Here is a 26,566-nt window from a genome sequence, read left to right on the forward strand (position 1 = left end):
CTGTGGGATTAGACCCCGAGTCACAACTGAGGGCTAGCTCAGCAGCTTCCCAGCCTGCCACTGACAGGCAGCTACAGGGATTCTGGCCTGCTTCCTCCCACCTTCCCTCCTCACATCCCCTAAACCCCGTGAGTGATGAAGGAGAAGACTGCATAGCGGCCAGCGGGGCCTAAGGCAGCCGTGCACCACCCCAGCCTCAGCAACAAAGAGAAGTGGGGTGCTGTGTGGCTTCCGGGCTGTATGGCCGTGTTCTAGCAGCATTCTCTCCTAGAATCCTAGAACATGGCCATACAGCCCGGAAACCACGCAGCACCCCAGTGATTCCGGCCGTGAAAGCCTTCGACAATACAACAAAGAGAAGTGTTTGCAGGAGCAGAGCTGAGAGGACAGCTGACATGACAGCCAGCCAGCTATCTCTAGCTGTTGGGGCAGTGCCCTTTGAAAAGAGGCTGGGGAACAGGAAGTAGCATGGAAACCATGAGTGTGCTTGCTGCTGCCTGAGCTGTGTGTTTCTGCATTCTCCTTCATTCTGACCTTGGCCTGGACTCCAGGATTTGTGTTGATTGGATTGCCCTTGTTTGGACTTGATGCTGCAGAGTAAGGAATATCAATGTTGACCTGGGACTGAACTTTGTCTATGGACTGCTCTGATTTCCATTTCTAAAAGGATATCCTAGAGCCGAAACAGGCACAGTAAGTGCTTAGAACCCTTTTGGTGGCTAAATGGAAACATAACAGGATTCTAAAAACTGAGTGGAGTTAATAAAAGAGTTAGAAAACATTCTGGCTCAAATGAGAACTCAAGTCACCAATGGCATTGGAGTCGGCTCAGAATACATGAAATGAAGTACTTTTCATCAAGCGCATAATTAAATGATGGCTTTTGCTCTCGCAGTGTATAGCGGGTGACCACTATCTTAATGACTTTAAATGAGAATTCAAGGAGAACATATCTGTTGACAACCATGAGCAATGATCGCTAAATGAAACCTCTGTGTTCAGAGACAGCGTGTCTTGAATACCAGCGTGGTGCCAGGTGGGGAGATCATGATTTCCCATGTTCATCTGGCTGGCTGTTGTTGGAAGCTGGATCCTGAGCCAAGAATGAATTCCTGATGTGTCTTAGGTTCTTGTGAAGTAGGACAAGGATGGGGACGGGCAGTGGCTCAGTGGCAGAGCACCCGTTAAGCCCACAGAAGGTCCCAGGTTCAATCCTGCTGAACAGACTTCTCAGGGGATAAGAGGCAAGTCTAAAAAGCAGGAAGCAGATAGTAGGAATAAATGGTTAGTTCTTGCAATAGAGCAGGGGTCTGCAACCTGCGGCTCTCCAGATGTTCATGGGGGTGATGGGAATTGTAGTTCATGAACATCTGGAGAGCTGCAGGTTGCAGACCCCTGCAATAGAGGTATGTGAGCAGTGGGGCCCCTCAGGAATCTGTGCTTTTCAACCTGTTCATCAGTGACCTGGAGTTGTGGGTAAAGAGCAAAGTGTTCAAGTTTTCAGATGACACCAACTTATTCTTATTTTATTATTATTCAGTTTAATACCCTGTTGTTCCCCCAAAAGCAGACTCATAGCAAATTCCAAAGCATATAATTGCCGTTTGCAAATAAATATATTTTAAATAATAAAACAACAAAAACAAGGTAACAGAAACGGAGGGCAAGAGGGAAGGGAGGCCAGCAAGATGGTTATGTCACTCCTGTGGCTGCCTTCAATTGCAGGCCTGGCAGAAAAGCTCTGTTTTGTAGGCCGTGTGGAATTGAAATATGACCTTCAGGGCCTTGGTCTCATTTGACAGAGAATTCCACCAAGCTGGGGCCAGGGCTGAAAAGAGCCCTAGCTGAGGATAGGCAGATGCTTTTCTGGCCAGAGACCACCAGCAAGTTGCTGTTAGTGTAGCTAAACCAAAAATGAATTGTGAAGAGCTCCAAAAGAATCTCCTCAAACTAGAGGGATGGGCATTAAGATGGCAATTCAAAGCAAGCAAGTGTGAAATGATGCATATTGGGACAAAAAAATCCCAACTTGACAAGTCACTGATGGGATCTGTGCTCGTTGTGACAGGCCAAGCAAGGGAACTTGGTGGATAGTCTGATGAAGACAACCCGATGTGTGGTTGCTGTGAAAAAGGCAGCTCCCATGCTGGTTATAATTAGACAACGAAAGAGAATAAAACTGCTGCTGTCTTACTGCCCTTGTTCAAACCTCTGGTGAGACCAAACTTGGAATAATGTGTACAGTTCTGGTTACCACACCTAAAAAGGATATTTTGGAGCTTGAGACGGTGCAGAACAGAGCAACCAAAACAATCAGGGGGTTAGAGCCACTGGCCTATGAAGAACAGTTAAAAATGCTCAGGACTGCTTAGCTTAGAAAAATAGGTGGGTAAAGGGAAACATAATAAAAATCTGTACAATTATGCATAGTTATCGAGAGAGTGCCCAAGGAGAAGCATTTCCCCTCTCATTCTGCTAGATGTGGGGTCATCCGGTGAAGCTAAAAAACAAACAAAAGGAAGTATTTCTTCACATAATCCATAATTAAATTGTGGAACTCTGCCCCAGGATGTGCTGATGACTGCCAACTTGGAAGGGTTAAAGAGGAGAATGGACGTGTTCATGGAGATCAGGTCTATCCATGGCTACTAGTCAAAATGAATACTAGCCGTGACGCATTCTCTTGATTATCAGAGGTTTGTGCCCATAGGATTCCTAGGGGCAGCTGGCTGACCACTGTGTGAACAAACTCCTGGATTTGATGGGACACAGTTTGGTCCAACATGGCTTTTCTCATAGTCTTGTGTAATCCCCCAGAAACTCCAGTTAGTTATCTTACTACTTGATGTTCATGCCTAATAAAGGTTGAACTTGAACTCCAGTTAAAAGGGTCAGGTAGGTAGGTGGTGTGAAAGACCTCTGTCTGAGATCTTGGAGAGCAGCTGTCAGCCTGAGTAGGCAATACTAACTTTGATAGACTGATAGTCTGCTTCATTGAACGGCCCCTGCATGTGTTCATAGGAAGATTGGGTCCTATTATGTGAGCCTAGTGATTGTGCTGCATGAGGATCTGTTGTTTTCCTATGAGAGCTTTGAAGCAGGTCATCGGAGAGTGGTGGAGTCTCCTTCTTTGGAGGTTTTTAAACAGGCTGGATGAACATATGTTGGGAGTGCTTTGATTGTGTGTTCCTGGATGCCAGGGGGTTGGGGTTGATGGCCTTTGTGGTCTCTTCCAACTCTATGATTCTAGGTCAGGGGTCTGCAACCTGCGGCTCTCCAGATTGCCCAATTGGCCATGCTGGCAGGGGCTGATGGGAATTGTAGTCCATGAACATATGGAGAGCCGCAGGTTGCAGACCCTTGTTCTAGGTATAGAGCCTTTTTCTAGTTGCAGCATTCTGATATCATGCACTTGTGTCATTTATTCATTTTTGTTTTTTTACTTCCTCATATCAGTAATGGATGGATGGCTTCTTTATCTAATGTGTTGAACTCGTGAGCAAATGAGAGATTACAAAATCAATATTACTGCAGTCGCTGCAAAGTGCATATACATACACATGCTGCTTGTTTTTAAAGTACATGGCTGTGGTCACAGAGCGAATTTGGTCATCTTTTTAGTTCATTTCTAAAGGAAAGCAGTACATAATGCAGTCTGCATGTGATGGGGTGTGCATGTATTCACAATTGATGCTTTGTACTCCACAATCTTTGTGATGGTTCAAAACAATGAGCCATATTTTGCCCTTCCAAGAAAAAAATGGAGTCAGATGTCTAGGATTTATTGCCAGGACTGTGGATGCTCTATGCTACCCAGTCATTGTGAGCCAAGGAAAACTGAACTCCATGGCTATATAAAGTTATTCAAGTTAAGCAAGCTTGCATATATTTTCTCAGTCAGTTTGGCATAGTTTATCTTTCTGCTTCTGGGGCTAATGAAGAAGAATCCCATTCAGCTCTTCCTAGGCTATCAGAGCTCCCAACTGGCCTTGTGCCTGCACATCTGGAAACCTGTTGCAAGCTTCTTCTTTTTTTAAAAAAAGGTTGGATTGCCAAAATACTGAATTTCGTACCCAATATTCTTGCAAGGAATCACAGACATAGATAGACCTCCATCTTCACTGCATGGCGAGATAGTCATTTATGGTGTCTGAATGTGTAGTCTTTGGCATTTTTCCTTATCCCAATCGCAAGGCCTTCTGGTGCGGCAAACCCAGCATGGTAAAAATGCTTTCTTCTTGGAAGGGGAACAGAACAGACTAACTAGAATTAAGCAGCACCAGCCATTCACAACTAGACTATCTCATCAGTGTAAAATTGGTGTATTTTAACGCTTGTAAATGCTTCATTCCTCTCCCACATCAATTCAGTCAGACCTGTAGTTTTTGTTAATAAAGAATGGTCAACCCCGTGGGAGTTCCTTCATAATGTTAGTATTACTATGTTTTCCCCATGGCTTATGTTAGAGTCCTTATAGGAGAGATCTCGGGGTGAAAGCCATGAGGAAAAACTAGGGGCTTGCCCCATTTATTACCACTGGAAGAGACAGACTGTAAGGTTCCATTTCTACTTCAGTTATGTGGATAAGGGGGGTTGGTCTACTACATTTCCCTTCCTCTTCAGTCAATTCCTATATTTTTCTAGGGCTGATTCCGCATGGGCCAAAAACAGCAGTGTGAAAATGGTGTAAAACGGTTTAAAACGGTGTAAAAGGGTTTATACTGTTTTCACACCGCTGTTTTTGGCCCATGCGGAATCAGCCATAGAAAGTGGGGTTTTTTTCCCCCAGGAAAGCACTGCTGTATAGAGTAGACCTAGATCAGGGGTCGGGAACCCCCCTCTCTTCCGCCGCTGTTCTGCGGCTCCATGAGCCGAGCCACTGGCCCCATCCTCACCTGCGTGGGGGTGAGCGGGCGGGAGTGAGCGAGCAAGTGGGCGGGGGAGCGAGTGGGTGGGGGGTGAGCGGGGGTGGTGGTGGTGAGCCAAATGGCTCTTTGAGGGGAAAAGGTTCCCGACCCCTGACCTAGATAAAACAACTTGATGTGTTGATGAGACGGTTTTCACGTTCAACAAAGAAATGGATAACAAGCAGGGCCTTTATCTAATTCAGAGTGTATAGTTGAGGCCAGTGCTCCTTAAAGATCCATTAACATCAGGTAGTCTACTTGGTATGTAGATGATATTTTTCCCACTCAGGTCATGGTTTGTGGGGTTACTTGTGGTATTTAATCTGTAATACTGATTGTGAACATGGCCTGAAGAATTAGAGGTGGAGTTGATGTATATAGTATTATTGTGGATACCTGAAATCTTGCCTGGTTATTTCAGCCTTCTAACCAGCTTTCTATGCAAAATGTTCTAGCTTTTCCTCTTGGGAAATCCTTGGTTTCTTATGCCAAAGTTAAACTCTTCTATGCTAACCAGTTTCAAAGTGTACTGACACATAAAACTGACAGGTATTCTGTATTAAGCAGATGTGGTTTGGTATATGACTCTTAATATATAGTGTGGCTTTAGGTTCTGATCATTGGAGGCGGAGTTGCTGGATTAGCGTCAGCGGGAGCAGCCAAGTCAATGGGAGCAGTAGTTCGTGGGTTTGATACCAGGTAAGGGTAGAACTTTATGAACATATTTCCATGACTAACATGTAGCAGGTGTTTCCTGGAGCGATAGTAACAAAAGCACGCATGCAAACCTTTGCTGGGCTTGGCACTGTGTGAAAGTGGAATGGTCCACCGTGTAAAACTGAATCACATCTGTGGTTTTTCCAAGGGTGACTTCTGCAGCTTTTGTATGCAGTCCTGACTGCCTGAAAATTCCATTGCCTGCTAACTATTTTGATAGCAGCCTTACGAAGTGACAGCAAGGAATGTCTCCCATTGTTGAAGGAAATTTGCACATGATTAATTTGTCACTGGAGGCTTCTAAAACACTGTTGGAGACGTTAACTTTTTGCAGAGCCTTTTTCCCTCCCCAAGGGAATAATGTGACTTTAATAGTTTGAACACCAATGCAACATATTCACGATCTCCCATTTATTTATTTATTTACTTACTTACTTACTTACTTACACACACACACACACACACACACACACACACACACACACACACACACACACACACACACACACACACATATTTATACCCCCCATTTCCTCTTGTTCAAGGTGGCTTATAACAGAAGTTAAAACATCCCCAGCTAAAACCAAAAATTAAATAGCAGTCTCCCAATCCCCCCCTTCACACTCCCACAAAAGCCCTGACAGCAATTCCTGAAGTTCTCCAAGGAGCCCCCTGCTTAACTGTTCAGGGAGCCCATTCTCACAGCCAGAGCCCCAGTGGAAAAGGCCTGGGTTCTGGTCAGTGCAGATAGACCACCCTAAGTGTTGGAGTACCTAGCAGATGTCTGTCTGATGACCATATCTGTCATGTTATTACTTTGCTGTTTGCTCTTCTCCCTTTATTGGTTCCTTATGCTTTATTCCATATTATAGAGCTGCAGCGCTGGAGCAATTCAAATCACTTGGTGCCGAACCTTTAGAGGTAGACTTAAAAGAATCTGGGGAAGGACACGGAGGCTATGCGAAGGAGATGTCCAAGGAGTTCATTGAGGCCGAAATGAAACTCTTTGCCAAACAGTGCGAGGAAGTTGACATTATTATCACAACAGCACTCATACCTGGTAAGTCTCCAGGGAAACAGACATGCATTTTTTCCCAAGGGAAATAAGATGTGTTTGACTTTGCCATGTTTGCAGAGAGTTTTGGACTAATTTACCTTCAAAGCATCTCTTGGCCAAACTTCTGTTAATTGTGGGCTTGGACTGCCGCTGATTGGGATCACTAGAAAATGTTTCCATTTCATTGGGGTAGATACATTTTTTTTAAAAAAATGTAATTTCTTTATATATATTTTTTTAAAAAACTTGAGTTTGCATTTCTTAGGGATCTGCTGCTGGCTTAAGTGTATAGGAATTTTTGAGGCCTTACACTATTTTGATGTGTTGCCATTGGTAAAAATAAATATATTTATCGTATGAAGGGCTTGATCAGCAACCTTGGGGCCAGTTAGAGGGACTGTTTTCTGGTCTGTAATTTGGATGACTCAATTCTTTCTCTATGTGAGTGTCTCAGGTTTTACCTCTGTCATCGCTAGTTAAAAGACAGCAGACAATATGAAAGGCCTCAACTGAGACCGTGGAGACCCCACTTCTAGTCAGAATAGATAAGGCTGATCCTAAGAGACCCGACATATTTATTTACATTTATTTAAAGTATTTATTAGTATTTATTATTACATTTCTTCTTAACAGAGCTCAAGGCGGATTACAATATAAAGTACCAAATAAAGCACATAAAAAGCATAAAATCAAAATTTTCAATGAAAGTTTAGGACTGATTTAATCAAATTCAGTGTTAAAATAAAATAGATTCATGACGTAAATGTCTACTCTTAATGTGTACAGAAAAATGCATTTTAAAAAATTTACAGGTAAGTCTTTGAGCTGTCTCTGAGAAGTTAATGCTTCTTATAGTGGTTAATAACTTCCTTCTTTTCCAGGTAAAAAAGCTCCTACACTGTTTAGGAAAGATATGATTGAGTTGATGAAAGAAGGCTCAGTTGTTGTAGATCTAGCTGCTGAAGCAGGGGGGAACATTGAAACTACCAAACCAGGAGAGCTCTACGTTCACAAGGTATGGACCTTCTTAATTGCAGTGTTTCATTATATTGGCCCCTATAGAGTGGATAGTGCATAGATCTAGTTATAAACCTTATTTGTCTCTATTTGCTGTTGTTCTCACATAGTATCTTCTGCAAATAGCTGTGGAGGTCATACATGAGGCTATGTCAGTGGTGGTGAACCTTTGGCACTCCAGATGTCATGGACTACAATTCTCATCAGCCCCTGCCAGCATGGTCAACTGGCCATGCTGGCAGGGGCTGATGGGAATTGTAGTCCATAACATCTGGAGTGCTAAAGGTTCGCCACCACGGGGCTATGTTGTATCTTTGCAGAAGCCCACTGAGGGTAGGCTAGTGTGAGATACATTGTTCACAAGCATCCAGAAAGGCTCGTGACTGAGCAGGGATTCCAATCAATGCCTCTCTGATCCAAGCTTGACCCCAAATATGTGGTTGACCTATTTAACTCTTTTTGCCTTCATATGAGATGTTCTATTTCTACCCAAGTGTAAAACATTAATAGTAATGTATAAGATAGTGGGGTATGTGTATTTGCTTGTTTATGTTGTAAGCCTTCATCAAAGAACTGTAAACCTGCATATGTTGGTTGGTTATACAGGGCAATTGGAAATCTAGTTCAAACTCTTCTTTAAAGTATTTGAGTTAGCTCTCTTCAAGATGGCTAAGTTGTGTAATTACCTGTGTATTGTGGGTTTTCCATGCGGTGAGGCTGTGGTCTAGTCGTTTTAGCTCCTAGCATTTCACTCATATTTGTGGCTGGCATCTTCAGAGGTGTGCAAAACATTAGGAGTTAAACCACCAGACCATGACCACACAGCCCAGAAAACCCACAATAGCCAACTGATTCTGGCCACGAAAGCCCTTGACAGTACATTGTGTAATTACCATTGGATTTCTTAGACTTCTAAAGTGGAAGTACAATAAAAAGCTTCAGATGTTGCACAAAATTACAAAGAAAATGGTAATCAGAAGTCCTTTTTGGTACATCAGTGCTCATTAAGATGGTTTTGGATCCACTGGACCAATTTGCCCTCTCACTGTAGCCCACAATGTTGTCACCTCTCTCCTCCCCACCGCCCTCACCACTAGGGACAGGTGACCCTAGAAGCAGTGTTTTAGAAACCTTTTTGGACACAGTGATGAGGGGGAAGGCAAAGTCATTCTTTGTGGAAATGCTGCTTCCTGTGAAAACTCCCAGTTAGATCCAGAAGGCTGCTTAAGTATTAACAGGGATAGGAAATTGAGTTTGGCAGCAGCACAGATACAACAGCTATGATTGGTGGGCTTTGGAGTCAACCTATCACAACCTGTCTTCAACGTGATGGGTGCGGAGTATGTGTACATGCCTTCCCTGGTACCTCCATTGCCCATTTGATGCTCCAAGCAACAGATCGCTCCTGATGTTGATTTCTAGCAATGTCCTTTTTTCTGTTTTCAGAGATCACATCTCTGCTTCCTTACTCATAAATCCTTAACCTTGATTTTCTGCAGGGAATTACCCACATAGGTTATACAGATCTCCCCAGCCGAATGGCTACCCAAGCCAGCTCACTCTATTCCAATAACATCACCAAGCTGCTAAAGGCCATCAGTCCGGACACAGAGAACTTCTACTTTGACCTGAAGGATGAATTTGATTATGGTACTTTGGGCCATGTTGTTAGAGGCACAGTGGTAATGAAGGTGAGTGAGCATACTGGAGAAGCAGGCTGCCTTTGCATGTAGTCTGACCTCCATTGAGAGATACTCTGTGGTGGAGAGCCTTCGCAGGCTTGAAACCAAAGCCACCTGTCCGCTTGTGCCCCTCTTCATCCGTTACACCAGCCGTCTGGTACTGCTGATTGCATTGCCCTAACATGGCGCTTTTCAGCTCATTCAAAGACGTTGGTCTTGCGTGAGTGGAAGTGTGCCCATTGCTGGCAGAATCTGAGCATGCCCTCTGCAAGTGTGCAAGTGGAAATGAGGCTCAGGGTCAAAGCTTGGTGTTTTTGAGTACATTTGCAAGGTTGGTAGCCTTATTTTGGTCATTTCGTGTAGTTAAGTTTGGGTCGTTTATGCCTGTGATGTACCCTGTAATCTGGAGGAGTTGCATCAGCCTAGTTCTGTTGACTTTAGGAGAACCAAAAGGCAAACAAAACTGAAGGACAAACAAAATGTTGAAGACAGTGTGACATCACTCCAGTGGTTCTTAGCACTAGGCCTCTAGAAAAGACCTCTGTTGGTACCCGCAGGTATATCACTGTCCTGGAGTCTGAATCCGATTTCTCCTTTGTCCAGATCTGTCATTATTTGCAGGATTTAGGAAGAAAGAATCTCCCATCTGTTAACTATACCTTTGAATGTCATGTGAGGTATACTTAGTTGAGGGGTGGGAATCCATCTTCACTTCACTGTGAAAAGATCACTGTTGTGAATATTCCTTTCCTTGGTCCTTGTTATAACAGCTTTGTAAACAGCTCCCCCTAGTGTCAGTCCCCGGTCAGCAACTTGGAGATCCAGAGAAACGTCACTGAGCATTGCTGGAACTTTACTGTTCCAGTGGGATTATACTGGTGATTCCACGAGTATGTAACTCTATCTCTGTGCTGGTGATGCAGTTATCCAATAAGACTTTAGTTGTGTATGTTCCTGGGATAAGTCCTACTTGATGCCATGAGACAGTGTTTCTTTCCAGCCACTGGTGGTGCAGAAATGATCCTTGATATTTTTGGTCTCTCTCCTCATCCCTTGCTAGGTTCTCTCACCCTTTCCCTCCTGGCAGCTAGGCAAGTGGACTGAATTCACAGTTTCTGATTGCTTCCTCCGCTTCAGCTTTTTCCAGCTCATGAGATGTTCAGTCACAAACCTCTTGCCTGCACCTGCCTTGATATAAAGTTCAAGCTCAAAATGGTCATTTCCACTTTTATCATTTTCCCCCCAATGAAAATAAATCTGACATTGCCACTTTCCATTGAAGCTCAATTAGGAGAGTTTGTTTTCTTTCCTTGGGATGAGCTGGTCTGTCTTAAATCGCACGCTTTCTGGCCTTGATATTCCTGGGAGGGTCCTGTTTTGGTCCGCTGGCCCACTGTTGTTGATCCCTGCTGAGAGCAGTCTTGGGTGACCCCTCATCTGCTTCTTTGCAGGATGGAAAGGTGATTTTCCCAGCACCCCCTCCAAAACTTATTCCTCAAGAGGCACCGGTGAAGCGGAAGACAGTGGCAGAGCTGGAAGCCGAAAAAGCAGCCACCATTACGCCTTTTCGGAAAACCATGACTTCCGCATCTGCGTACACAGCGGGTGAGAAGCAAGGAAAAGAATTGGACCTTCTATAGACCCTGGGCCCCCAATGCTGTAGATTTCATGTGATGGCAAGCCAATGAATGAGAAAAGTCCTACTCTAGGATATAAACTGTAGGGGGGAGAGAGTTTTCTGATTGCGGCTCATTTAAGATGTGTGCATGCACACATGTATCTTCACTTCACATTCAGTGTAGGGTGTTTGTTTTGTATGGAATAAAGCCAGTGTGATGTAGTTGTTAGAATGTCCTAGTAAAATGAAGGAGAGAACCTATGTTCGGTCCCCATTGGAGAGAAAGATAGGATATAATTGAAGTATATAAATATTATGTGTTTATGTTTGCATACCAGAGGATGAAAAAAGGGGCAATTTGCTTGATTATAATCCAAGTGAAGTTATTATATTTTAATGTATTTATAGTCTGCCTTTCTTACTGAAATTTAAAGTGCATTACACAGTGCAAACTCTTGGCAATCCATACGAAGGGACATCTAATACTGGTTCTGGAGGGTTTTCCGGGCTGTGTGGCCTTGGTCTGGTGGATTTTGTTCCTAACGTTTCGCCTGCATCTGTGGCTGGCATCTTCAGAGGTGTATCGCAGAGAAAAGTCTGTTTCTCACTGTGTCTAAGTGAGAGGGGAAAGTTTAGTGTGGTATATTGTCCATGTCCTTCGACAATACATTGGACATCTAATAAGTCAGTCTAAGGACACATTGAATAAGTAGTGTACTAGGACTGAGGACACATTGAATAAGTAGTGTACTAGGACTAAGATTAGCAAAATCTGAATGAGTGTAACATATTAGACATAGTACAGAATGTGGATATAATGAAACAACAAACATAGTGAGTGAACAAGGTAGCACACTGATAATCAGTTCTATCCACAGTCCCTTTCCCTTTATAAATCACCTTCCTGAACTATTCTGTAATAGCTCTAATACCTTTATAGAAGAGTTTTCCTGAACAGCTGTGTTTAACATCATTTGTGGGTTGACAAGTATATGGGAGCCCTTCTGACCTCAGGTGTGCCTTTTTGCAAGGTGGGTGTCACAATCGAGAAAGCACAAAGCTCTTTCAGTGAAACCTATTACTAAATTACTCTGGGATTACTAATTTAAAGAATATTCTTACTCTTCACACTCCTATTGCCTAGATCAGTGGTGGCGAACCTTTGGCACTCCAGATGTTATGGACTACAATTCCCATCAGCCATGTCGGCAGGGGCTGATGGGAATTGTAGTCCATAACATCTGGAGTGCCAAAGGTTCGCCACCACGGCCCTAGACAGAAGAGGGCCCAGTGAACATTGCTGAGATTACATTCAGGTCAGCATTCATTTTATGAGCCAAATTCGAAGTGCGAAAGCAGAAGACTTGGCAATTATGCAAGATATTATTTTCTCTTTTAAAAAATTGTCAGCTATTGGTATTCTGTTGATGCTACTTCTGGTTGTGGTGTTCGTTTCTGTTATGCTTTTGCAAAATTATTTGTCCGGAGCATATAGTTTCCAGACTTCTTTACAATACAGGTCCAGATAGACCGAGGCCGACGCCACCCATTTTCAGGGGCATTACAAAAGATATAAAATCTCAGTTATGATGCAGTTTTTAATTCTTGTTGGAATGAAATCCGGTGCACCCTTTCAAGACAGTTCTGCATTAAACTGCACCTTGCCTCCCACACCTGTGTTTTTCAAGGGATCTAGGAAAGTTGTAAAACATAACATGTGTCTAGAAAACTGGGAGATGGGATTGAAAGTTAGTGTGTATGCTTCTCTTTCAGATCAAAGCTCAGTCCCTGTATGCTTTTTCAAGAGAGTAGTGATGCCATATTCCCTTTGAGCCTTGAAAGGTCACAGTGAGAACTTGATGTAGACACTCAGGAGGTACATGAATTCTGCATCAGCTCAGCCTCTACAACTGGATGGGAAGGGTTAGGGAAGAGATGGAATAGGGTAACATGAGTCCTATTGAATGCTGTGCTTTACTGGTTTGGCCATGTTACAAAAGTAAGAAAGACAAATCATTCCTTTTGTCTGTGTGTGTTTTGAATAGTTTGCACTTGAGTGCAGGCACCATAGAAAGAGAGGAAGACTTGAATGGAAGTTCTATCAATATTAAACTCTTCAGAGCATGTTTGGGAGGGCACATGATACAGTGGCCTGGCTGAAGCTGTACAGGCCTGAGGCCTACTCAGTACTTGGATATGAGTTGTCCCAGGGAATCCCTCTTGAATGTCATGATGGAAGAAAGGGGGAATACATAAACAAATTGTGGGGCTCTCTGTCTCTCTTGTAATCATGCATTCTCCAAGGCTTTAATGGCAGTGTTGCCTTTCAGGTCTTGGCACCGTGCTCGGATTGGGCATCGCTGCTCCCAATTCCGCTTTCACTCAGATGGTAACCACGTTTGGCTTGGCTGGAATCGTTGGGTACCACACCGTGTGGGGCGTGACCCCTGCGCTCCACTCGCCCCTCATGTCTGTGACCAACGCCATCTCAGGTAAGGCAATGGCTGCTCACGTTTTCAACCATTGATGTTTTCTGCCTGAAGTTGTCATTCTGGTCTAATTCATGCATTACGATGTTTTCAGTGTATGCATCTCAGTGTTAAACACCTAATGTGTAAATAAGACACAGTGTTGGGAAACATGTGTAATGTATGATGTCCAAAGGAGAGCCAAAGTTGGTAAAGCTGGGCTAGTTTCCACAGGGTTGATGGAAAGGCCGAAAGTTTGAGTTTATGACTATGGTTACTAAAAATGACTCTTATGAGTTGTTCTTCAAAAGCCAGGAGGACTGGGTTTTATTCCCTTCTTTGGACAGCCATTAATTCTCAAGATTCTAAAAATTAGTAATGTTTGCTTACATTCTCTAAATTGCTTAGTGTCGGGACCAAAACTAGAATGACATTACATACTCAATTATATCCTATTTGATAAATAGCCTAATAAATATATAGAAAATACTCTTCTCTCTTTCCTTCCTTTCCTCTGATATGTGCAACTTTGACACCGATTGTAGATAACTAGGCAAATACCCTGAGAAGCCTCTCAATCTTGGACTAACAAGATATAACTGTTGGCCCAAGGGGGAGGCGAGACAGATGACTACATATACCCCATCATGGCCTTGAAGTCACCTCGACCTCTAAACAAATCTTTTCACTCTTTCTGGAAAGCAGGAGGGAGGAGCTGATTTAAAATAAAAGAATCTGGGAAAGCCAACTCAAGCAAAACTGATTTTCTCAAACTAGAGACTTAATATCTTCAATAAACACTTCTGATCCAAAATCTAAAATCCATTTATTAACTTAAAATCCAAAACCTAACACGTAGAGAGGTTTTGATAGAGAAAGTGACTTGTATATAAAAGACAGGATAAAATAGTTGAGGACCTGATGTAGTGATGTTTATGCTGAGCTAGGTAACAGCCAGCAACAATATGTTGTCTTTTCTTTTTAATAAATAGGGTTGACTGCTGTTGGTGGATTGGCACTGATGGGGGGGAAATACCTCCCTGAAAATGTCCCTCAAAGTCTTGCTGTTCTTGCTGCTTTTGTGTCTTCCGTCAACATTGCAGGTATTGACTAGCTGCCTTGTTAAGCTTCTCTTTGTCAAAAGGAACCCAAACATGGGTGTGGTGATATTTACTGGTGAATTTAAATCCAAAAATGTGTGTCTTCATTTAGGAGAATGATGTTCAGTGGGGTCAGACTGCACCCCCTCCCCAACTTGGACAATGATTGCAGGATTCAACACACGTTGAGAGATGACAATGTGGATTTGCAATATAGTAGGGGATTCTATGACAGGTGTTGGGAGGGCTTTTCTTGCCCTGGCTTGCCAAAATATTATTACCGTATATACTCGCATATAAGCTGAGTTTTTCAGCCCTGTTTAAAGGTGAGAAAAGCCCCCTCGGCTTATATGCGAGTCACCATTTTCTATCCATCACTGGGGGGCGGGGGGCAGGGACAACCTCCCTGCCACCCGGAAGCTGCTTGTTGCTGCCCTCCTTCTCGGAGGGTGAAGGGGGAACCTCGAGGCACCCTGGCTGGCTGGGCTTCCTGAAACCCCGCAGAGGGAGCTCCTTATTTGGGCAGTGACATCAGGGGGAGTCACTGCCCAAATAAGGAACTCCCTCTGCCTGCTGGCTGGGTTTGACAAAGCCTCTGCCTCCCGGCTTCCCACCCTTGGCTTATACCCGAGTCAGTAAGTTTTCCCAGGTTTGGGCAGTAAAATTAGGTGCCTCGGCTTATACACGGGTCGGCTTATATACGAGTATATACGGTACCTAACTTATGCTAGTGTCCAAAGCATAAAATACAACTGGACTCTGCAACCATGTTTTGAGCCTGAAGGCACGTTTTGAATTTTGAGGCCTGGTAGTGAGCATGACCCCCAAAATGGCTTTTGCAGAATATCTCTCCCTCACACCAATTGGGAGGAAGGGAAGCCTGAAGGGGAGAATGGAACCATACAGTGACTAAGGACAGTCCAGGTGCTGACTAGTCCTCCCAGTCCTCCAGTGCAAAACCCTTTCAGTTGAATGAGGGCAGCCAATACAAATAAGCCCCACCCACTTCCTGAAAGCTCAGCTGGCACCAAAGGAAGTACAGGCGACCATCATGACAACCAGGGGCAACATGTTGGGGAACCCTGAAGTATAGCAAGGGCCTTTGGGATATCTGCTACAACCTTTCAGTAAGTACTGTCAGCCTGTCATGAATGTGCCTAATGACCCCTCATATTTCGTGTCTTTCCAGTTCTTTCCCCCACCCCCAAACATCTGTTGTTCCAGAGTGGTATTGAAGACACTCAAAAAGAGAGTCTTTTCACCTTCAATGTAATCTGCCTGTGCTCTGAGGCATATGATCCAGTGATATCAATAATGCTGGCAGCTGGGTTTCAAGCAACATTAGTTTTGTGGTGTAGTGATTAAAAGCAGTGGACTCTAATCTGGAGAGCCAGATTTGTTTCCCTGCTCATCTACATGCTTGGGTGACCTTGGGCTAGTCACAGTTCTCTCAGAACTCTCTCAGCCCCACCTACCTCACAAGGTGTCTGTTGTGGGGTGGGGGAAGGGAAGGTGATTGTAAGCTGCTGTGAGACTCCTTAAAGGTAGAGCAAAGCAGGGTTTAAAAACCAACTCTTCTTCTTGTTTGTCTTCCCTGGTGGAAAGGTGGTTTCCTGGTCACACAGAGAATGCTGGATATGTTCAAACGGCCCACTGATCCTCCAGAGTACAATTATTTATATCTGTTGCCTGCTGGTACATTCGTAGGGGGATATGCAGCAGCTCTCCAAAGTGGCTATAATGTTGAACAGGTAAAAAAAAAAGATCCCTCCCTATTCCTGTTCCCCCAGGCCTGAGGTTGAAGACAGCGACAGTTCCATTCTAGCTGGCCTCTCTTCTCCTGTTCCTCCTTTTTCTCCCCCCCCACCCCACCGTGTTCTTTTCTCTCTGTTTGCTTCTGCCCTGGTCGCGCTCCTCATTACTGATATTGTCCTGATATTGTGGTGAGGTTGGGTGAAGAGTGGTGGACTCTAATCTGATGAAGTGGGTTTGTTTCCCTGCTCCTACACATGAAGCCTGCTGGGTAATCCTGGGCCGATGACAGTTCTCTCTGAACTCTCTCAGCCCCACCTGCCCTCAAGGTGTCTTTTGCGGGGCAAGGACAGGAAGGAGTATGTAAATTGCTCTGAGAATCCATACAGGAGATGAAGGTGGGGTATAAATCAAGGCATGTTCCTAGACTCTCTGTTCTAGACACTGGTGAGGAAAAGCCAGGAAAATAATCAAATCAAGTAATAAATAATAAAACCCCCCTTTTTGGCATAAAATGTGAGATTTTGTATATGTAGTCCTATGTAAAGTGTGTGTGTACATACATATGTATGTATGTCTGTATATATAAACTATATACTCTCTCTCTCTATATATGTATAACTATATATGTATAAACTATATATCTCCTCCCGCTCCTCTTTTTAAACAGATGATGTACCTAGGTTCAGGCCTGTGCTGCGTCGGTGCCCTAGCTGGGCTGTCCACTCAAGGGACTTCTCGACTCGGCAATACTTTAGGCATGATGGGCGTGGCTGGAGGCTTGGCTGCTACCCTTGGAGGCCTGAAACCATCTCCTGAATTGCTGGCTCAGATGTCAGGCGCGATGGCCGTCGGGGGTACCATTGGTGAGTACGGAGTGTGTCAAGTGCGAACATAACCTGATGTAGAAGAAGTTTGAGAGCTGATTTGTTTCCTTCGGCAGATTAAGTTACCGGCTCTGAATTGACTTTGTGAACCACTGATGTTTACCGCTCACGTGGTTCATCTGTTAGTTCAGTTCTCACCATTTTGAATCATTTCCTGTGCGTAGTCAGTGTGAAAATGGCCAGTTTGTTCTCCGGAGGTTCAGTATGTCACGGCTCAGCTGTACTGAACCTCCACGAGACAGGAGCACAAACTGGCCCTTCTTTGAATTCTGCTCAAGAAACTTTTATACCTTTAAAACTCTCTCACATTCATTTAGAATTGAACAATTCGTTCTCATTCTTCTTCGCCCACTGCCTTAATCCATGAGCCAGTCCTCCTTCCTCACTTCATCCTCCCAATTGTGAGCCCAGTCCTTTTCCCCTTACATGCTGTTTGTTTCTATAACCCTAACTAGTCTTGCCAACAAAATTAGCTAGAGGCAGAAGAGATCTGTGGAACTAGAAGCGAAACAGGTGAAAAGTATTCTACTTCTCTCCTGACCTGTTTCAGAGGCCCCCAGCAGGCATACCTTGCTAAACTGAACTGGATTGTAATAATCCTCTTGCTTATGTGGCGCTATGTGTATAGCCTTAGTACAGTGATGGCGAACCTTCTCAAGACCGAGTGCCCAAATTGCAACCCAGAACCCACTTATTTATTGTAAAGTGCCAACACGGCAATTTAACCTGAATACTGAAGTTCTAGTTTTAAAAAAACGGTTGGCTCCAAGGCATGTGTTACTCAAGAGTAAGCTTGGTGGCAGACGGTGGCTTTGCTTTGAAGCAACCGTGCAACTCTTCCAATGGGTGAATCATGACCCTAGGAGGGTTTACTCAGAAGCAATCCCCATTGCCAGCAACTGGGGGTTTAACAGCACTTATCATGGTTACCTACACTGCTTCTCCAAAACTAGGTCTTAGGTTTAATGCTAATAATTGAGCCCAGTGGCCCAAGCCAGCCTAGATGTGTGTGTGTGTGTGGGGGTGTGTGACTCTGTTTGCGCGTGCCCACAGAGAGGGCTCTGTGCCGCCGCCTCTGGCACCCGTGCCATAGGTTCGCCACCACTGCCTTAGTATTTCCCCCCCTTTCCTTTTAGTCATTGATAGTCTAATGCAGTGGTTCTCAACCTGGGGGTCACGACCCCTTTGGGGGTCGAATGACCCTTTCACAGGGGTCGCCTAAGACTCTCTGCATCAGTGTTCTCCATCTGTAAAATGGATAAATGTTAGGGTTGGGGGTCACCACAACATGAGGAACTGTATTAAAGGGTCGCAGCGTTAGGATGGTTGAGGACCACTGGTCTAATGTGAAAACTGACCTTGTGCTGTTCAGGATCTAGGGATGCCTAAACATGCCTATGTCTCTCTTCAGAAGAAGGAAGGAAGGTCACGGTTCCATTAAACTGCATGTAATATTATGCTCTGTTTTGTCATCACAGGTCTGACAATCGCTAAACGTATCCAGATTTCAGATTTACCTCAGTTAGTGGCTGCTTTTCATAGCTTGGTTGGCCTGGCCGCAGTCCTTACGTGTGTAGCAGAGTACATGATTGAGTATCCCCACTTCGCCACCAACGAAGCAGCAAACCTCACCAAGATCGTTGCTTATCTCGGCACGTATATTGGAGGAGTAACCTTCAGCGGTTCTCTGATTGCTTATGGAAAGCTACAAGGTAATATTCATTTTCTTATCTTGGCGGAGAAGGGGAGGGCTAACACACGCTCTTCGTCACTTCTGTATACATGCGTCTATGAAATTTTTGTTTCATTTTCTCTGGTACTCACTGAGGTGGTAAACCTACATTTGTGTTGTAGCCTTGCAGGCCCAGAGTAGTGGGTGCTTGCTATGACGTGTGTATATGTTACCACAGAGTAACGTGTTTACTAATAGTTAGCTAATAAGCTTGAGCCGACAAGGGCTAATTAAATAAATAATTTTTATTCCAAACCCTCAGAGGGTCTGTTATAGAATCAGAGGAGTCGCCCTGAGTATACAAAAGTCACAGTTCTTATAGGATAAAGACAGCTGATGCATCATAAATGTTGCAAAGCCAAACCCTGTCAATTCATGACTCAATATTCCCATCATGGCGATACATTGTTAAATAGCATTCTTAAGAATATAGTTTCTCACATGGCTTGACTCTCTTTCTTTGCTTTAATTCTGCTTTGTCAGTTATTTTTCTACACACACACTTTCTCAGCTCATTGCTAAGTAAAAGTATCTTTTCTTTGGAATGTGGGAAGAGACAATAGGGGCTGTTTTGGAAAGCAAAGTACCTTTGCTATTTCTGAGCCATAATTCTTAACACTAAAATGTCTTCAAAGAAAACTTGCTTGGGTTACATATAAAGTATACTTCAGTTGGAAATAATCATTTAAATGCTTTATTTCTATTTTTCTATTTTCGGGTCTGTGCTTTATTTAAAGATATTTTTTTCATTAGCCTTTTACTTGTACACAATCCTTAAAAGTATCTTTTTCTGGAATGCAGGAACATTGAATGCTTTTTCTTAACAAAGAAACTTTTTATTGATTCTGTGAAATGACTTTAAGCTGTATTTCTGCCAGAATCTTTTCTCTCTCCATTATTTTCCCTAAATAATGGGGAGAAGGAAGAAATAACCTTCTGGTAAATCTAAAATCATTTCCTTTTCTCTTTCTCTTCTCTCTACTTTCTCTCACTTTCTACCACTTTCTATTTCCTTCTTACTTTCACTCTTTTCCTTCTGTGCCTACAGATCCCTTTCAAATGCACCCTGAAAACTTTGCTGCGCTTTAAGCAAACTAGTGAGAACTGGAGGCGCAGAAGGATCTTGAGCCTGAGGTGACTACAATGGGGAATATGACAGCCCTAGGTAGTCGAATTCTCCCAAATTTAAACCCTGATTGCCTTTTCATTTTTCCCAACTCTAGTACCCCAGTACCCAAAGAACATAACCCTGTCCACTCTACATGTATAACCTTTCGTCCAGCATTGCCACAAATAAAATACCATCCTTTTTCAGACAATAATATAGAGCTGCTCAGGAAGCAGATACAGCATTTCCTAATATTCTACAAGAAGTACAAACATACATAAAAGCCATCCAGGTCAGAATAGAATTCTTTGTTCCTTCCCAAGTTATAGTAGCATTAGCATTGTTTCTCTTATATATCTTATAAAGGTGGCAATACACATCCAGGGGTTTTGTGGACAAATATAGAGTAGTTTGTGTGTCTGTGAGTTGCATGAAACCCTGTGAGACTCCATCAGGTCTGATCATATAAACTACCTGGGGACCATTCAAATTGTTCAAAAGAAACTATGGAACCACAGTTATTAGGATCAATGGAACCATAGTACCTTGTGCCCTTAGTCTTACGTATGCATAAAGGAAAATATCAAGCATGTTCTGTATGGACTGAGGTGGTATATAATTCCCTCCCTGGCAATCCAACTTCCACCCCACAGAGACACGAATCTACTCAATTTTAGGAGACAGTAAAGGCCATTTGGAGTAATCATGACCAGGTACCAGTATAGGCTACTTGTGTTGTATAACACAACCAGCAATCAGACAAGTTTCCTAGACTGGCAACATATTGCAAAGGTGGGCGGAGTGGATGGTCAGGAATGGCTATTACTGTACAATAGAGACTGTAGGTTATTATGAATGAATATGGGGACATCTTGGTCCCAAGGAATAAACCTGACAGTCACAAACTGTGTTTAGGAGGAGTTGTCTTAAAGTAATCTTGGAAATTGAAACTGGGTGACAAACAAAATTTTCTACATGAAGTCATACATGTATATACCAAGTAATCAATAGTCAAATGTCTTTGCTTTGTTAGTCCTGACAAGAAGTGAAGCTGGAGGGGACTCCTTAATATGGGTGTGCAGTTATTATTTTTTTGAAAAATCAAAAGAAAACAACTGTCACTCCCTCAGGATCTCTTAACTAGTAGATAGAAGAAAATAATGGGGGCACAATACAAATGAGGGAGCGGGTCGCTGAGTGATCCAAGCCCTGGCCACTGCACAGGAGGAGGATGCAATGTATAGTATGGACCAGGAATATGCAAGGTCTCCTTCTAATAAAACCTGGCAGTCATGTGATTTGACATGTGATAATACAAGATTTTCAACACTGTTCTATTTTTTGAGTCCCAAACCACACCTTCCAGCTTCTCGCAAGTCTTCAGAGGATGTGTCTTGGATTGTGCTCCTCAACTGCAGAATGTCTATAAGTCTATGATGTAGGTAAACGGGCCCAGGTTCTTTAAAGGAAAAACTCTGAGTCTCTTACCGCCAACAAAGTCAATCAGAGTCCGAGTCCATGGTAGAACGACCAGTCCCCGCTTGCAAGAAAAACAACAACAATTTGCAGAATCAGAAGGAACAACAGAACTAACAGGAACAACGGATCTCGGCAACTGATTGGTGGCGCTTGAAAACGTGAAGCGCAAAATTAGGGCCAAGCTCTGAACTCCATACTTCTGGTCTTTCCACTGGCGTTTTCTTGAGCTTGTGTTACAGGAGGCTGGTTGGCACGCCCAGTGTAGTGCGCACCCCAGGCTTTCACCCCTGCACTTTGGCCGAGGAATAGGTGGTCAGCAAGATCTGGTATGAAACCCTTTCAGACTGGAGTCAGGAGTTCCTTTTTCCAGGATTTCAGGAACACCCAATCACCGGTTCAAAAGGATATAGCGGGCGGTAAGTCCAGCAGCAGGCCGCATCTCGGCGAGATCCCCGGATGGATTTGGCGGTAGGACTGAGGTGGCTAAATGACAAAATATTGAACAGTTGGGGCATGCAGCCGCATGGGTTTTGTTTTGCAGTTGGGGCAAGCCACACCAGCAGGCTACACTGGTGCTAGAGCTCTGCATATGGCTCGAACAAAGCGACCAGCCCAGCAGCCTCGTGCTGGCATGCAAACTGGGAGGGATTGTGCCTTGTACCTTGTAATGTCCAGAATGGCAGCCCTAGAGTTCCACAGGGAGCTGTATTTCTGCTGTTATCTCCTTCCAGGCCAGGGCTTTCTAGGGAGCTATATCTCTTGCTTCTTGGCCAAAACTTTCCCTCCCCCCCCCTTCAAATGCAGCGGAGAGATATAGGCAATGTGAACTGTAGGAGGAGAAACTAGAAACTTTATTTAAGAAGAAAGGGTAAAAAGATGCAGCTGAGAAAGGGAACATGAACATATTGTAACATAATGCAACTCCAGTGCTGCGCACAGGGGTACTTTAAGAAAACAGGATGGACACACAATTCAAAAAAAAAAAATACTTAGCATAGAGGCAGTATGGGGTTGTGTCAAGAGCAAGGAATAAAGATAGAAAGTAAACTTAATGGAACAATAAAGTTGAGGGGCAAAGAAAGAAAGACAAGGAAAGTGGGCTAGAGGAGCAGAATGGCAATGGGCTGAAGGAACCTTATAGGAAGTAAAGACAAGCTATATCCAAATGGTAGTAAAGAATACAACCCAAAATGCCCACATCATCAAGCACCTCAAGCATTTGGGTTGTCCCAAAATGGAGATTTTAGCATTTCATCTTTGGCGTTATGTGAGCGAAAACCATTTTGTTCTTTTATCAGTAATGTTTCTTGTTTCTGAGATCCTGTTCTTTAAACAAGGAGCCTGGAACATTCTTATGGGTGGTCTCATTGGTTTTGGAAAAGGGCAAGTGTTAGTATCTTTGGGTACAACAGGATCTCAGAAACAGTGCAGTGTACACTTAGTAGTGTGTACAATTGTGAATTGTGAACAAAGCAAGCATCCCAGGGAGTTCTTTAAGCTAGGCTAGCAACAGAGGAAGAATAGGTGTAAGACCTGCACTGTTTAACTGAGGGGTAAAGGAAAAAAACAAACTTGGATCAGCAGAGGAGGGGTATCGGTGCTATGAAAAAAGAAGCCCAAAGGATCCCCTAATCTGCTGAGTCAGAACCAAATAAAATTAGGGCAAGAAAGAAAACACAGGGTGTTGAAACTCCATATTTACATGGTCCATGTAGTACTAAGGATGTATACAATAGGAAAAATCAAGGTGGATACTCACATCAGCTTCACTGAAAATGGATGATTCAGTACAATCTATTTTTAGTAGACCAAGACAGAAACAGAGCAGAAACAAAATGCAAATTGGTGGCGGCATTTGCTTTTTTTGTTTGTGAATTGTTATGTTTATTATAAAAGGGCATTTATTATCATTAGAATGCTGAAAATAAAAAGAGAACTAAATAAGTGAAGGGGAATGCAAGACAATAGGAAGGAAACTTAGTTAAAACTGCAGTCTCACAGGGGACTGTATACTCATTATTAGATCCTTGTTAACATTTTAAAGAAATAATTCAGATACTGAAATGGCTACTTTGTGAGATCCTATTTGAGGTCTGATATAGTTCTGGTTTGAAAATGTGTCAGCTTCAAACAATCATACTCAATTTCAGCTTTCACCTCCTACTCTGTTTAAAGATGCTCCAGCACCATAGCCTGGTGCTTTAGCATCTAGCATCTGTCTGTTTCAATTCTTTCTTTGCAGAATGTATCAATAGTATTTTTTACTTAATGTGCGGTAGTAGCATGTAAAAGCTAGTTTCAAATTTAATCTTTGTGCTCTCTCAGATCATGTGAGCCATAGCTGCACACAAACTTGTATTGACAGCGAGGCCAGCCCATAACCACAGAGGTGAAGGTGTTTCCCCTAAAGCCGAGCCTACCAAGAAATACTGTGTTGGGTACTGGAGGCTTCCACTTCTGTAATTTAAGCTGGAAATGTCTGCCTTAGAAAACTGGATACAAGGTTACATCTAAAAGCACAAAATTTTAAATTTCTTTAAAAATAACTTCTATAAACTTTTCTCTGCTACTGCTATCATAGATTTAATCCTAAAACATCAGTTGAACTGATTATCCCTCCTTTTGCATTTTTTTTTCTTCTGGAAGGTTTAGGCAGAGTGGCTTATTGCAAGGGGATGGCCCCCCCCCCCCCCGTCGTTTTCTTTCGTTCTTGGGAGGACTCACCCAAGGTTGTCGTTGTTAGAAGACTTCTGCTGGTATCAGAGCCCCGCATATGCATGAACAATTCCAAAAGCATAAAGAAAGCCAGTAAAATGTTTAATGCATAGGGCAAAAAAGCAATATGCAGAGACCTCCAGTTGGGGAAATTCTAAGGGCTTATCCCAAAAAATCAGCCCGGCAGCACAATATCTATAGTTGTAATACAGTCACAGATAAGCCACTGGGCATTGTGTATCTGCAAAATTCCTGAGCTAAATCCCTTTTTGCAATGCTATCCTGCTTATAATAAACAGGAAAAGTCCCATAATTTGGCAACCCACGATATTTGTCTAGGTGTCTGTGCTTGGGAGACAGTTTGAAAACTAAAGCTGTACAACTAAAAGAATGGCTGCTTTTGTTGCTGGAGACGCATCACTTTGAGACAAAGTCTGAGAGTTTAAAGATTAATAGGTTGTAACATGGTCCGCAATTTCTTCCTTCAGCTGCAACAAGGGTGATCAGGAATGTTGCCTGACATGCTTTGCTGCTCAGAAATATTGAGTTCAGGGAGAATCTTCCTCCCGCACTGAGGAAAGAGAAACATTCTTTCGATGGTGCTACCTAAGGCCTTGGCTGAAGGAAAAACTGAGGAAACCAACTCAGAGCGAGCTTGTAAGCCGTCTGTGGCTCTGAGGTCTCACTAGAGCCCACTGCCGTTCCCTTTGGGGAGAGAGAGAACAACTTTTAAATCCCCTGGTCTTACACTGCCACTGGTAAAAAAAACACAGCAGGCTGTGTAGTGAGTTGGATCACCATAGAGCTTTGGCAGGAACTCTCACTGTCAGATGAGCTGACTGATGGAGAGAAATTCCTCGTGCCCCCGTCCTGGCTCTGGTTCTGTGCCACAGCAGGAGGAGAGCCTATGATGGAATCTAGAGGGGGGTAAGCTGAACCGCCACTGGATTTAAAAGGGCGGTTGTAAAACTCTCAGGTGGTGGTGGTAACTTCACCACCAACCCAGGAATCACTTTCTTAGCTTGAAGTGAAAATACCTTTCACCTTAGGGACAGTCGGTTTTCTGTGTCTGATACTTCTGGGCTCGGTCACAGCAGATGAAGGGGAAGTCTGTTTCTTTTAACAACCTCCCAATATATATATACACATATATTCTCTTCATCTGCTGAACTGACCCATGAGCAGCAGAGGCGTCGTTTTCCATCTGTCTTCTCCCCCAGCCGTCCGAGAATTTGCTGGAAGGGAGAGGAGGAGGGGGGCATCCTCTTGGCAAGCATCTTCCCTCTGTTCCTGTCCCGTTTCTCCCTCTCCTAATGATGGATGTGAGGGGAGCACGGACGGTCCCATTGTCTGAAAAGTCGACAGCACAGGAGTCCCTCCTGCCGGCTGAACTGATGGCAGGGAGCCAGTTCCAGAGGACTGAGAAGTGGGAAGAACCACTGCAGGATTACTTGGGAAAGGTTGCAAGCCTTTTGGTGGTGGTGGAAAAGCCCATCTTTGTCATACTCTGGGGCCAACCCAGAGCCTGAATTCAGGAGGGCAGTTTTACGCATCTCACCATCAATGAGGATCCAGGAGGAGTCGTAAGAAGTTGGACTCAGACTGACCTCCATAAATGTTCCCTTAAGCAAATATGCTTCCTTTTTCTTTGTACGTTATTTAAAAGGATCTGATACAAGGACTGGATTGTATACAGATTAAAGGTGCCCTCTGGGGCCAAATGTTTCCGTCTAAGCGATAAAGAGTCCACCTTTCTCAAAGACATTCCCAACTTTTCTTTGCTCCTTATGTTTCAATTTGGGGCTAATGCCTCCAATTGTAAAAGTACACAGGACAAAGCTGAGTCCGTCGACTGGAGTTCAGCCTCTTTCCCTCTGTTGGTCTTGGAAAACCAAACCATAGTTTAGGATGAACTCTCACAGCTCTTTGCAGTCCTTACTTGTAAGTTTGACAAGAAAAAAATCCCTCCCCTGTCTTAAACTGGATAGTTCGCTTAGGTGATTTTTCTTTCAACTTCTAGGATCCGGCTTTACACTTTTTGAGCCAATAAGGGGTCACTTTCTAACGCCCCTCGATTGCAAAGGAACTAAGAGGACCTCGATATCCGGGGCTTTGGATTTATTACTGACAAGACAAAACAAAACCTATTTTATTTCAGACATAAGACTACAGAGCATTTAGACTGACATACACAAAACACAGATAATACTAACACCTGTCTTGACGGGAAGATGCTGGTTCCAGAAGAGGCAGGGGGTGGGCTAGCCGACGCCTTCGACGGCTCCTCTGATTCTATCATATATGCACATTTTTTTGTACGCACAAAG

General features: G+C 43.6%; 1 protein-coding gene across 1 annotated transcript in view; it reads left to right on the forward strand.

Annotated features, from left to right (window-relative positions):
• Positions 1 to 26,566, forward strand: part of NNT (nicotinamide nucleotide transhydrogenase) — a 54,512-nt gene that overhangs the window by 3,147 nt on the left and 24,799 nt on the right. The window contains exons 3-12 of the mRNA XM_048503322.1: positions 5,518 to 5,606; positions 6,497 to 6,684; positions 7,563 to 7,696; positions 9,198 to 9,389; positions 10,832 to 10,985; positions 13,329 to 13,490; positions 14,459 to 14,569; positions 16,172 to 16,317; positions 16,989 to 17,184; positions 18,684 to 18,917. Of these exons, the coding sequence (XP_048359279.1) occupies positions 5,518 to 5,606; positions 6,497 to 6,684; positions 7,563 to 7,696; positions 9,198 to 9,389; positions 10,832 to 10,985; positions 13,329 to 13,490; positions 14,459 to 14,569; positions 16,172 to 16,317; positions 16,989 to 17,184; positions 18,684 to 18,917 (1,606 nt within the window). The remainder of the gene's footprint in view (positions 1 to 5,517; positions 5,607 to 6,496; positions 6,685 to 7,562; positions 7,697 to 9,197; positions 9,390 to 10,831; positions 10,986 to 13,328; positions 13,491 to 14,458; positions 14,570 to 16,171; positions 16,318 to 16,988; positions 17,185 to 18,683; positions 18,918 to 26,566) is intronic.

This window comes from Sphaerodactylus townsendi, linkage group LG07 (genome assembly GCF_021028975.2).
Source record: "Sphaerodactylus townsendi isolate TG3544 linkage group LG07, MPM_Stown_v2.3, whole genome shotgun sequence".
NCBI lineage: Eukaryota > Metazoa > Chordata > Lepidosauria > Squamata > Sphaerodactylidae > Sphaerodactylus > Sphaerodactylus townsendi.